This window comes from Pelodiscus sinensis, chromosome 1 (genome assembly GCF_052426305.1).
Source record: "Pelodiscus sinensis isolate ZL-2025 chromosome 1, ASM5242630v1, whole genome shotgun sequence".
NCBI lineage: Eukaryota > Metazoa > Chordata > Testudines > Trionychidae > Pelodiscus > Pelodiscus sinensis.
Window position 1 is genome coordinate 247944605 of NC_143052.1, and position 14083 is coordinate 247958687.

The 14083-nt window shown below is 39.1% G+C and overlaps 1 protein-coding gene across 1 annotated transcript in view; it reads left to right on the forward strand.

Moving 5' to 3' along the window:
- Window positions 1-13549, forward strand: part of EFNB2 (ephrin B2) — a 52822-nt gene extending 39273 nt beyond the window's left edge. Inside the window, exons 3-5 of the mRNA XM_006115561.5 lie at window positions 7267-7359; window positions 8098-8211; window positions 9738-13549. Of these exons, the coding sequence (XP_006115623.1) occupies window positions 7267-7359; window positions 8098-8211; window positions 9738-10120 (590 nt within the window). The 3' untranslated portion in view covers window positions 10121-13549. The remainder of the gene's footprint in view (window positions 1-7266; window positions 7360-8097; window positions 8212-9737) is intronic.
- Window positions 13550-14083: the final 534 nt, after the last annotated feature.

The window sequence follows — 14083 nt, forward strand, 5'->3', positions numbered from 1 at the left end:
TGCAGTGGCAGTCAAAAAAGCAACAGGATGTTAGGAATCATTCAAAAAGGGATAGAGAATAAAGATGGAGACTATCTTATTGCCTTATATAAATCCATGTACGCCCACATCTTGAATACTGCATACAGATGTGGTCTCCTCATCTCAAAAAAGACATAATGGCTTTAGAAAAGATTCAGAGAAGGGCAACTAAAAAGATTAGGGGTTTGGAACGGGTCCCATATGAGGAGAGATTAAAGAGACTGGGACTTTTCAGCTTGGAAAAGAGGAGAGTAAGGGGGGATATGATAGAAGTATATAAAATCATGAGGGGTGGAGAAAGTGAATAAGGAAAAGTTATTTACTTATTCCTATAATATAAGAACTAGGGTCCACCAAATGAAACTAATGGGCAGCAGGTTTAAAACAAATAAAAGGAAGTTCTTCTTCACACAGCGCATAGTCAATCTGTGGAACTCCTTGTCTGAGGAGGTTGTGAAGGCTAGGATTATAACAAAGTTTAAAAGAGAACTAGATAATTTCATGGAGGTTAAGTCCATAAATGGCTATTAGCCAATATGGGTAAGGAATGGTGTCCCTAGCCTCTGTTTGTCAGAGGGTGGAGATGGATGGCAGGAGAGATCGCTTGATCATTACCTGTTCAATTCACTCCCTCTGGGACATCTGGCATTGGCCACGGTCGGCAGACAGAGTACTGGACTTCATTGACCTTTGGTCTGACCCAGTATGGCCATTCTTATGTTCTTATCTCCCCAAACTGGTGGCTTGTTCTATAATTAGTTTCACCAAAGCATTATCAAAGGAATTTCTACAGCAGGGCTACTCAACATGTAGCCCACAGCCCATTTGTTTGCAGCCCACGGTGTTGTTTGGGTTTACGCGGGCTCAATACGCAGCCCACGGGTTGGAGTCCAAACAAAAAAGTAGTCAATACATTGGTCTTCTGTTGATATGCGTTTTAGTGGTTAAATTCCTGGACTGTCATTGCACATTAAAAGTGCTGTCATATCGGTGAAAATCAGGTAAACATTGCATTTTATTAATATCAGCAGAACTGACTTAAATGGGCCTATGCGTTGTATAGTCTTGCCTTAATTTTTGTATTCATGCCCATCAGTGTGAAAGAAGCTATTTGCATATATATTTGCATGTATATGCAACCACACTTAAGTTATGGTCCTTGGCATGTGCTAGGAGTATCATTGTGGCCCTCTTGGCTTCCAAAGTTGAGTAGCCCTGTTCTACAACATGACCATAGTTGATCAGAAGCCAAACGCAGTTCTCTTTAGGCATTCTAGCCCTTGCCTCCCATTCAGACAGGTCTAATATACTGAGAGGTTATTGAAAACTCAGTTCACCGTATATGAGCTTCTGCCAATCCCAAGGGATCAGACGCTTGCGCCCGAGGTTAATATGTATTTCAGATCCTATGCAAATATCACCCTGTCAGCTGATCATTAGGATACTAAGATGTTCTGAACAAAAGAAAAGAAGAGAGTTATTGAAGGTTAAGAAATCAAATACATTCAAATGATTTGCAGTGTTCGTAGATCAGGATCATACCAGTGATGGAATTAACTGCTTGCTTACAAAAGTCACTCTAGTAACTTCCAGAAGATTGGAAGATTCTCCATCCATAGTTCAGAATACTCTGTTTTAATTGTAAATCCACAGTCCAGACAGAGAATTGGAACAGAAATGAGGGAAAATGGAGATGTCTCAGGAGTCCTTTCTATCTCCTGCCTGGTATTGCTTGGTTCCAGTTTTTTGACCAGAAAGTGTGGTTAAAAAAGGGGGACCTGGCAGTGTCTGATCAGAGGTCCATAAGATGGTTTGGGGTAACTGCCCCAGACTCTGCACTTTGGGGTGGGGGGCACCGTGCTTCAGCGTATGCAGAAGTGTGGAGTCAAGAGTGGCCTGGGGTATTAACAGGGAGCCTGGCGCCATCATCAGGGGTTAGACCTGTCCCTGCACTAATCAGCAGTGATAGGAAGTGGAACAAATTGTCTCTTGCCCACTCCACTCTGTCAGTTCCTAGTGTTTCTCAAGAGGTGAGACGGGGAGAGGAGAGGGAAAGAGGGAGTGGGGGTGGAACAGAGGTGGGAAGAGGCATGGGGCAGTGGTGGGGGTTGAACAAGGGTGGGAAGAAGCATGGGGCAGAGGATGGGGTTTGTTCCTGGCCCTGAACCCATCTACAGGTGGCCCTGGGTATAGCAATGTAATAGCATTGCTAAAAGATCTCCTGTGCAGCTGCTCCTGTCGACAAAAATTAAATCACCTTCAATAAGGGGTGGTAGCTATGATGGTAGGAGAGCATTTCCCAGTGATATGGCACTATCCACAACAGCGCTTCTATCTGTGTAATTCAGGTTGGCCAAGCATGCTTTTTTCACACTTCTGAGTGACTTAAGTTTTGCAGACAGAAGTGCTAGTATAGGGAAAAAAACCCTACATTCTGGGTATGATCCCAAGAACAAACACATTTGAGATACGGATACACGTGACCAATATTTATAACTGATGATACATAGATTTAACCAATAATCATATTTGAACGCTTGTAACTTTTCCATTGGTACCTTACATAAGAACAGCCATACTGGGTCAGATTAAATGTCCATTTAACCCAGTACCCTGTCTTCTGACAATGTCCAATACCAGATAACCCAGAGAGAGTGAACAGAAACAGGTAATCATCAAGTGATCCCTCTCCTGCCATCCATTTCCAGCCTCTGATAGACAGGTGCTAGGAACAACATTTCTACCCATCCTGGCTAATAAGTATTGATGAAACTAACCTCCATGAATTTATCTAGTTCTTTTTTGAACCCTGTTAAAGTCCTGGTATTCACAACATCCTCTGGCAAGGAGTTCCACAAATTGACTGTGTGCTGTGTGAATAAAAACTTCCTTTTGTTTGTTTTAAACTGGCTATCTATTAATTTCATTTGGTGACCCCTAGTTAGTATGTTTTGGGAACAAGTGGATAACTTTTCTTTATTCACTTTTTCCATACCAGTCATGATTTTATAAACCTCTATTATATCCCCCTTTTATTTCCTCTTTTCTGAGATGAAAAGTCCTAGTCTTTTTAATCTCTCTTCATATGGGACCCATTCCAAACCCCTAATCATTTTTGTTGCCCTTTTCTGAACCTTTTCCATTGCCAATATGTCTTTTTTGAGATGAGGTGACTACATCTGTACACAATTCAGTGTTCACAGTATTCACAGTGAATTCACATGATTCACCGAGTACAAGATTTGTTGCAATTATATAACAGTGGTGGAAACAAAGATACAAATGGTCACCTTCAATCATAGAGCATCACAGTCATCATTGAAGTAGAATCTAATGCATTAAACATCCATTACACTTTCTCCTTAGCATGACAATTGGAGCAAATGCTCCTAAAGCAGATCATGCATAGGAATAGAAAATGCACATTCTTTTTCAAAATAAACTGAATGGAGAGTTTAAGACAGGGTGGGGAACCTCAGGACTCTGGTGTGCAAGGAGAATGTGGGGGTCTTTCTCTTCAGTTGGGCGCCATGTCACTGAGGTGGGTTTTTATTTATTTATTTATTTATTTGGCCTCTCACTTGTGTGATTTTTCGTGAGTCAGTGCTCCCTGACCCATCAGCCCCAAAAAGGTTCCTCACCTTTGGTTTAAGAGTTTGGTCCAATATTATATAAACACACAAATCTTAGTTTAGCAACTCCACTTTAAAATATAGGTAATTCATTTGGTGATTTTTGTGATCATTACCTGAAGTAATATCAAAGAAAACCCCTTTTTAATGATTGTTTAAAAAAATTAGAATCAGGATACAACATTATTGTACTCACAACTCCAGGGACAGGGTTATGTACAAGATTTAGATCACCGTAGGTGTAATTTTCACTCAGAGAGCAAATATAAAGACAGCTGCAATTGCTCCAGGAATATTTTATACTTGTTCCCTTGTTTGACTTCTGCATACTAAGCTTTCAACAGGAAACATTGTTTTCTCTGATGTTCCATGTTATTTTTCTCTCTCAATGAAAGTCCTTCATCTTCATGAATCTTAAAACTGTGTTTAAACTGTCCTTTCCTCCCCACACACTGGGATATGTGAAGTGATATCTTGACAGCCTTAATGAAATTTTTTGAAATAATTTCCTCCAGCAGCCTTTGCTAATTGTTAGTTTAATTAAGGAGGAAAGTTGCTTTGCCACTGGAATATTATTTCACTGAACATTCCTCATTCCACAGGATATGATGTTCTCTCCCTAAACTGTAACACTGGCTTTCAGAAAACCTGTTGAAGGACTGTGAAAAAAGTGAAAACTCCTGCAAATTCATTCATCCAGCATCAAAGGGATGAAAGCATTCTTTTAGAAAGCAAACAAGGCAGTTTGAACTCTTAAAGCACACACCCGCTTCATTGTAATGTTGGCCTGTCTTAATGGACATCAGGCATTGTAGTAGTTTTGCATAGTAGTTTTGCATTCCTGTTGCCATCGTACTTTCTTTGTATGAGAGTCTGAGATTTGTGGGCCTTCTAATTTTATTGGCGTCTCTGATATGTTTGATTAAATCAGATATATTTTTAAAGAGCACCATTATTGAGAAGGGGCTGTACTCTATTCAATTAAAATCTGAAAAAAAGAGGAGTTTAAAGTGATGCGAATCCCTGGAACTTAGATAAAAACAAAAACAACAAAAACCCACAAACAAAAAAGTCAGTGTGTATTAGTTACACTCTCATCTGATGCTCAGTTTTGATATTTCTATTTACCACTTTTTCCCTGTCCTTGTGCCTGTACATTGGCAAATAGGTCATAAAAAACACTTTCAGCAAAGACATATTTGATTTATGTCCAGAACTAGTTCTTAGTATTGATTTTTTTTCCCTCTGGAAAACAAAACAAAAAAACCCCAAAACTATATGTCTCCATTATTTTCTGAGTCTGGCAATGCAATGGTACATTTCAGAACTGCTTTTATCTTAAATTACTTACTGTGGTGCGGGTTGCTGTTTTATTATTATTAATTATTATTATTATTTTATTATGAAAACTTTTAAAGACAAGATTAGAAATGAAAAACAAACATATATTCAGTAACTTTCTTTGTGGTTATTGTGCAGTGATGAGAGTAAACATGATTAGTTGTAGAGGGGGCAAAAATCTGGGAGGGCCCAAACATATGGAAAAGGAAATATGGGTGAAGGAGTAACAAACTGGAAATTTTACACAGAGGGGGCAAAACAAGTTACACACAAATGAATAGAAGTGGAAGAAAAATTAATGGATCACAGGCCCGGAAAGTAGGTTCAGTGTAAAGGTTTTATAACTTGTATAGCTAAGGAAAAGATTAAAACAGAAATAAATATTGACATGGGCTGGGAAGAAACTGTAAAGGAAGTAGGAAATACACATAAGCTATATTGAAAGCAAATCCCAGAGGAAGCTGAAAGAGAGGAAAGGGGAACTGAAAACAAAGAGCTGGACAGTGTGAGGCCCTTGCTGAATTAGGTCCTTAGATGAAAAGACTAAAAAAAATGCTGTTTAATTTTAATAGTCCATGGGAATCCCAACATGTAATATAACTGGTATCTGCTATTTATTTATATTTTTGCACTAGGTCATCTGGCATCAGGGTGTGTGTGTTGGGAGATGAAGGGAGATAGGCACGAAGCTCATACAAATCATGACATGAAGTAGATTTTGAATAGGGTTACCAGGTGGCTTCAAAAAAAATACTGGACAGACTTGATCTCAGATGTGGAGGGGACCGGCCAGGAGGGGAGCGGGGCTGGCCGGGAGGAGGTAGGGGGAGGGAACTGGCCGGCAGGAAGCAGGGTTGGCGGGGGAGGGAGAATTGGGGGAGGCAGTGGGGCTGGCTGGGGTGAGAGTGAGGGGAGAGAATCAGCTGGCAGGGAGCAGGACTGACTTGGGCGCACGTAGATCCCGGGGTGCTGCCCATCCCACACATGGTCCCGGCGGCACCCTGGGAGCTGCGGCACCCTGGGAGCTGCGTGCGCCCGGGTCAGTCCCACTCTCCGCCAGCTGATTCCATCCCACCCCAGCCCGGCCCCCCTCGCGTAGTTGTGTACTGCTGGCTGGTAGACACACTCACGCAGCGTGAGCATGTCTACCATCGAGGCAGTTTGCAACCACGTACTGATACTCCTAATAATAATAAAACTTATCTAATTAGAAAATACCAGACTTTTTATATGTCTGGTATTTTCTCAATTTGTTTCCCGGACAGAACCCTCAAATATTGGACTGTCCGATTCAAAACCGGACACCTGGCAACCTTAATTTAGAATCATACCCCACAATTAAATATTGCATTGTTGTTAATTGATCTGGTCCATCTGCACTGTTGTTTTGTCAGGAGTAATCTTATGATGCTGAGGCCAGTAAGGGATGTAATATGCTGTGATTCTAAGAATACAACGCAGCATAGTATTCACTTATCATGGAAGAAAACAGATTTCTCCTCTTTCTCCTAATACGAGCGACAGAGTAAAATGATGTAGACTCATACTTGATTTACATGAGTTCCCAAACGGAACTGTGCTTCATACACAAATCAGATTGTCATACTATCCAGCAGTGGACTGCAAGAGGGCGTGTGGAGTTCAAGCAAGCACACAGATAAGAAAGAACAGTTTAAACATGGGGGAGACTCCCATTTGTTTGTAGAAGCTGAAAAGTTTGTATTAAAGTAGAACATTTTTTTAAAACCCTAAGAAAAATAAAAATGTCTTTTAAAAAAAATAAAATACTGTTTTCCAATCAGTGTGGAATTTCACCTTGTCTTTTGTATGTGTGCATTTCCTTAAGCAGGAAATGTCAGAGAAAGCAGGTGTACTATGGTGATTATGATGATGATTTTTTAAAGAGCGAATTAAGTACTTTGCTCCTTTGAGCCCGGCATGGCTTTCTTTTCAGCTGACTCCATTACCTTTATTTGGAAGGTGATGCCATTTCATCTAGGGACATATAGTAAGTCAGTCAATTGTGCATAGAAGAAAAAGTGGCTGAGTAAATTTGAAACGTGATAACTCATTCCAGCATTTGTATATAATGTATTACTTACTGATGTATTCATTCTTTTGGCTTTCAACATGTCACAACTTATCCTAGGTCAACCTGAGCAACAAGAACAGAATCCAGTAGATTAAAGGAATCCCTGTTTTCAGAGACTCATATTCATATCACTTTGCCTACTGATTTCCTGAAATCCTCTTTTGTTTTTCTTTTAATCAGCAACATCAAATGGGTCTTTAGAGGGCCTGGATAACCAGGAGGGAGGGGTGTGCCAGACAAAAGCCATGAAGATCCTCATGAAAGTTGGACAAGGTAAAGACCATCTGCTGTTTCCTGAAATCACTTTGATAGGCCTCAGTATCCCACTTAGTGTGCAGGCTTCTTTTAATAGCATAGAAGAGAGTGCCAACTGAGTCTAGTTTGGTCATTCTTCCCTTAGGTTTTGAGAGCAAAGCCTATTTTCTGTACCTAAACTACTGACAGATTTCTACAAGAGGAGCGTCTGTGTAATAAGATCTCTTTATTGCAGAGCTCCCTAGAAGAGAAGGGCAGCTAGTAATAATGTGTTTCAGTCATTTTTATTTTTATTTTAAAAACAAAACCTCAACTTCACAGTTCAAAATTATTTGGAATAAATGAAAGGAGGGGAGTTAATGTTTCTATAGTTTTCTTGTTATGAATTCTAACTACAGAAGAGGTTTTTGTTCATTGTTTCATTTGTATATAGATAACCTATTGTGCAGAAAGAAAGAATTATTCTTCTAATTAGAAGTTGGTTTAGGAGTCACTCATCTTGCTCAGTTAAACTGAAATGTCATCTGCAAAGCTTTTCTTGCCAATTACAGGAATCCCTATAGTTTCTGCAGATGGCCTCACAATCTAAACCTCTGAAAAAAACAATTTTGCTGTAAAAGGAAAATTGCATTCTTCTATCTCATAATGAACGTTTGCGTAACGAATCTTCTGTTCAAAGCTAGTTCTACCTCATGATATGTAGCAGCCTTATAAAGCTTCAGTTGTTCAAATCAGTCTTCTTTTTTTTTCTTACAGTTCCCAATTCTGTTGGATCACGCCGTAATATTGATCCAACTAAGCGTCCAGAACAAGAAGCTGGTACCAATGGAAAAAGCTCCACAACAAGTCCATTTGTAAAGGATAATTCAGGTACACATCAGGATGTTTTGGTTTTAGGAAGTACTATTGTAAGGATTTTTTTTCCTCTACACCATACATCCCTATTTTCGTGCTGGGATTTGTTAAAAGCAAATATTTGTATAGTAAGATCAAACAAAAATGTGTTCTGATGCACCAGTGGATGGTAGCTAGAAGCTGTACATTTTGGTCAGGACATATATTGCCCCATCCCATTTTGCAGTTGGGAGTAAATTACATTTGATAAGAAAATCATTAATTTCCAGTAAAGTTCTTGAGTAGTAGTTTCTCTGAATAGCTTTACAGTGGTAGGTGCTAGTGCCCTGGCAGATGAGAGGATATTACTATCTTTCTCTTCTCATCTGATACATTATCAAGTGGTTCTCGACAACCATTTGTAAGGTTTATTGTAACACATGTATAATTAATGCGCTAATCTCTTATCTGTTCATATAAAGTCTACAAATGACTGATTGATCCTTCTCTAAATTTAAAGGTATTTTTAAAATGCATTTTTTAGTATGGCTTTCAGAACAATATCTTCAAATTGCATTAATGTTTTAAGTGAACAAAAGAAAATGAAAAAGGTCACTGTGAAAGACAGGAAATTTAGAATACTACAATGCCACACTGGTTATCTGTCAATTCTAGGTTCTCACCAATGGCTTCAAGTCTGTCCTCGCTGGCTACATTATTTGCTACCCCATTAATGAATCTTTGAGTTGGCAGTTGTTGAGCAGGCGTCAGCAATTTTGTGCTAAGGTTATTGTAGACAGAGTTGATAGTTCTGTGAATTTAGCATCCGCAGCATTATTCCATCTGGAGCTGAGCACCAAGAGAGGGAAGTTATTTCAGACAGTCTAAGTAAGAAAGTGTAAAGTGAACTTTCATTGAATCTTGTGACTAACTGATAATGTGACGATGCCACGCACATAGCATGGTATACAGCGTGAGAACTTTTTTCTGCCTTCCAAATGTATTTTTTAATAAATGTAATTTAAGTAATAAAAGCGGGTTGCATGAGAAACTTTTTACTTGCCTCCCATGCTACCGCAAGCTTCCTTGTTTCATTAATAGAAAAAATACATAGAAATAGTCAGTGGTTTAATTTAAACTAATTTCTCAAAGACTGCCCTAGCAAGACTATGATTCCAAAGTGTCAGCTGTCCTGAGACTTGCCATTTCCCTGTTTTTCCCTGGTTGCTGCCTTGAGCCGGCTGGCATCTGTTAAAAAATGCAGAATGTATCAAAGGCTGCCTTGTCAGTCCCAGGCCTTGCTGCTGATGGATGATGATATATGAAAAGAAAACAATGCGGTTTGGGAGCAGCATAAAAGTAAGACCAGCAGACACAAAGTCTTGTTTAATATTGATTGCTGACTTCAGCTGTTTGCATTTAGCTACCTAACAGGGTAATTGGTTTGTCAAAGTTTAGCTGCCACTTAATTCTTCCCATCCTGCTGAATCTTCACATTTTAAGCACCATGAAATGGTCACAGGACAGCGATAATTTTTCTTTGTGTTTTCTCCTCTTTCTAGGCTCCAGCACAGATGGCAGTAAGGCTGGGCATTCCAGTATACTTGGTTCAGAGGTGGCCTTATTTGCAGGGATTGCATCAGGGTGCATAATTTTCATCGTCATCATCATCACTTTGGTGGTTCTCTTACTGAAGTACCGGCGAAGACACAGGAAGCATTCACCCCAGCACACTACAACTCTGTCACTTAGTACGTTAGCCACCCCAAAACGCAGTGGCAACAACAATGGTTCTGAGCCCAGTGACATTATCATTCCTCTAAGGACTGCAGACAGTGTTTTTTGCCCTCATTATGAAAAGGTCAGTGGAGACTATGGACATCCAGTGTATATAGTTCAAGAGATGCCTCCTCAGAGTCCAGCAAACATTTATTACAAAGTCTGACCAATTGTGGTACTTTTGAGTTATAGAGGAAACTTACTGGTCAGATGCTTTCTGTTGGGGTTTGTGATGACCCCTTGTGCGCTAGTATTGACTCAGGCACAGGGGGGGAAAGGCAACAGCCCTTTCTCAGAGAGCCTTCTTGAGCTGGACAGCTTACCTAGTCTGTAGAATTCCTGTCTCAGTGAACGAACATTCACTAAAAGCTGGAAGACTTTCCGTAGAAGATACCCATTCTCTGATTGCTGTATTCTTGTTACATCGGTCATCCTCGAAGCCATGTGCTGCCGGCATCCAGGCATGGACAAACACCAAGGGAAGATGGAGTGATTTGCGGATGTTTAATAGTTCTAGGCATCCTGGGAAGGTGCTCTGGGATATCAGGCTTGAAATGCAATCTTATGACTTTTTTGTGAGTCTTTCTCAGTGCAGACTGGATTTGTCACACAGACCTCGGCATATAAGTAAGACTTTTAAAGTTCTCTTGCTTTTAGTCTGTCACTGTTACATTTATTTCTGTTGTCCAGGGTTCTGCCATCTTTCACATAAGATTTCCTTTCACTCCACATTTTGCATCACTAATGGAACATTAACATTTGGAGTTCCGTGCTCCATCCATCTGCTACAGCAGCCTCTCTCGAATGGGTAATATATTTATAGAAACTGTGTTTGCTAATAAGGAGCCTTCCAGCTAGACTGTCAGTGAGGTCAAGACCAGGATTGGGTGGTGGCAGGGAAGAGCCAACTGCAATTGCAGTTGAATGCTGCTGCCTCTGAAATAGAAACTGGAAAGAAACATAATGTAGGTAGCACAGCACTTTGGTATGCTAAGTGTTAAGAGGCAAGTAGGAGACACAACACAGGCAGTGGAATAGGGCTGCATTTGAAGGAGTTCATGGTTATCAAATAGCAGTGTGCAGAAAAAAATAGTACCTTCAATACAGTAGGACAAAGGGGTATTGTTAATAAATACATTTGGAAGACAAGACAATAGTAGACCGCTGATGATGTACTAGCGCAGAACTGTTGTGGTACTGGCAATAAGATATACAGCTTGCAAGCTGTAATAAAATCTTGGTCTGCTTTGGATGACTTTTTAAGCAGACTCGGCTGCTATACTTATCATATTTTACTAAACACAGGGAAAGCATTTAAGAAAATAGCAGAGAGCCAAATCTGACATGGATGATTATAAGCCAAAGGGTCAAAAGAACTGTAATTCAATCGCCAATGAAGTTATTAAATACTTTCTCATCTCTCATAATAGATCAGGATTTTGTTTCTGATTGAGCCTTTTGACTCTTTGGTTTATGGTAGTGCTGTCCCTGCGCAGTGCAGTGTAGGTACAGTGACTGACACAGCAGTTCGTTGGTGCTCTGTTTCAAAGTTAAAGCACATATGGAAAACCTCTTACCATAAAGATAAAATGAATTATGACATTGAAAGGGAGAAGGACGATATGACTTATTTATAATAGGTGTATAGAAAGCAAGGAATATAAAGTGAAAGATTGTTTTTCTAATATATATTTTGAGATTGCACAGAATCTACACCAGAAGATGTGAAATGAATTTGTGTCAATTAAATGATCTTAATTTGTTAGCATTAAAAATAAAAATTGGATGACTGTTTATGGGGAAAAAACGACTTTGTTCCAAAAATAACAATAATGAGTGCAAATACAAAAATAACAAAGCCCTGTGAAGGCATCTCACATAACACTAGTCTAGGAAACACAAGCCCAGAAATCCAGGAAATCAATGTTACTGCGTCATATATTTAACAATGACAAGATGTTCCAGCATTTTTCTGTGTTGTGTTTTCCCTTGCCTTATGGACTGAAGTGTTCTGTAGATTTCAACAGGTCACACAGAAGGGGAGTTTCAGGTTAAAGTTTTTCTGCTTTAACATGTTTTTTCCCCACATCCCCCAAGCTAAAAAAAAATCCTACTTTTTATGTGCTATGCAAAATAGACATCTTTAACATAGTCATGTTACTATGGTAACACTTTGCTTTCCGAATTGGAAAGAAAATGTAGCAACAGCATTTTAAGGTTCTCAAACCTCCAGCGAGCATCTGCAAAAAAAATGAACTGTCATAGAAATGATTACTCTCTCTATTTCCTGAACCTGAAAATGATGTTGGTCAAAAAGGAGGGGGGCAAAAAAGAAAAGAAAAAAGCATGGCTCTGTGGTTACCATGGTGACTAACTACAGTACATGTGTAATTCTTTCCAACAACTCCTCCTATCTGTGACTCCATCAACACAAGATTTTCTTGTAAGTCATTAAGATTTTATTTTGAAGGAGGGGGAGGAAGTGAAAAGATAGGCATAGTGTGTCTGATTTTAATTAAATCAAATGTATGTTTCATCAGTTGGCTACATTCTGGTTATGTACTAAACTGTGAAGAAAAAAAAAGATGAATTGATGAAGAGCAACCTGCAACCAGTTGAAAAAAACGTACTGTGCTTCTGTTTTGTGTTTGGTGCAGCATTATGACAATCTACCAACTGTTCCTTTATTTGACGTTGGTTCAGCTTTGAAAAGTTACTGTAAATGCCTTGCTTGTATTATCATCCCTAGTCACCCAACCTGGAATTTGCACCATCATGTCTAAGTGAAGATGCTGTAAATAGGTTCAGATTCACTGTCTATGGATTTGGGGTGTTACAGTAGCCTTATTCACCTTTTTAAATAAAAAATACACATGAAAACAAAATAGAAATGGCTTTTCTTAACCAGATTGTGTATATAGAGCAATGTTGGTTTTTTATAAAGTCTAAGCAAGATGTTTTGTATAAAATTTGAATTTTGCAATGTATTTAGCTACAGCTTGTTTAAAGGCAGTGTCATTCCCCTTTGCACTGTATTGAGGAAAAAAATGGTATAAAAGGTTGCCAAATTGCTGCATATTTGTGCTGTAAGTGTGTACCATGAATATTTATTTAAGAATTTCTTTGTCCAGTTTGTAAGTAACACAGTATTACGCTTGAGTTATAAATAATTTTTTTCTTTTTTTCTTTTTTTTAACTAGCCTGTCATAGGTTTGAAATCTGCTTTAGTTCCACGTTGCAATTAGCCCCCAGAAAATGAAAACTATGAAAATCACATTCCACGTCTGTTTCAAACTGAATTTGTTCTTAAAAAAATAAAATATTTTTTCCTATGGAAATCTTGCCTTCTAAGTATTTTCTTTGGTTTTTGATCAGTTATTTTTTTCCTTTTTCTTAGTTTTCTTTTTCTTCAAAAACAAACCAAACCAAACCAAACCTCTCCAGTGTAACTACTGACTTATAGGGGAAACATAAGCCTTTTTTTTAATTTTTTTTTTTCAAATTAGGACCTTCATCCTACAACCTATTTCATAGTGGCCGATCGTTATGCCCCACATGAAGCCGCTCAGAGGCTATGTCTAGACTTCAGGGTTTTTTCGGAAAAAGATACACAAATTGCAAATCACGATTTGTGTATCTTTTTTTTTTTTTTTCCAGAAGAGGCTTTTCCAAAATTTGGCCTGTCTACATGGGGGCACATTTCGGAAAAACCTCCTCTTTCAGAACATCCCTTATTCCGCTCACTGAGAGGAATACAGGGATGCCAAAAGAACGTGCCCGCTTTTTTGGAAATTGTTCCAAAAAAGCAGAGGCGTTCCCTGGACTCAGAAGAGGTTTTCTGGGATACCGCAACTCTGCAGTCTAGACGTAGCCTGAGATCAGTGGATGCTATTAAGGTATAGGGGCCTACTAACATGCATCAGCTTGCAGAATGGAGCCTAGTGAAGTCAGTGGCACTGCTCAGGGTCCCACTGCTCCAAATACTTATGTATATGTTCAACTTTGCTGCTGGTGAGCAGTCCTAGTGAAATCAATGAGAGTATTCACATCCGTAAAGTTAAAGTGCATAAGATTTTACAGGATTGGGTCCTATGACATACAAGCAAATACAAGCCTTCATACAGAATAT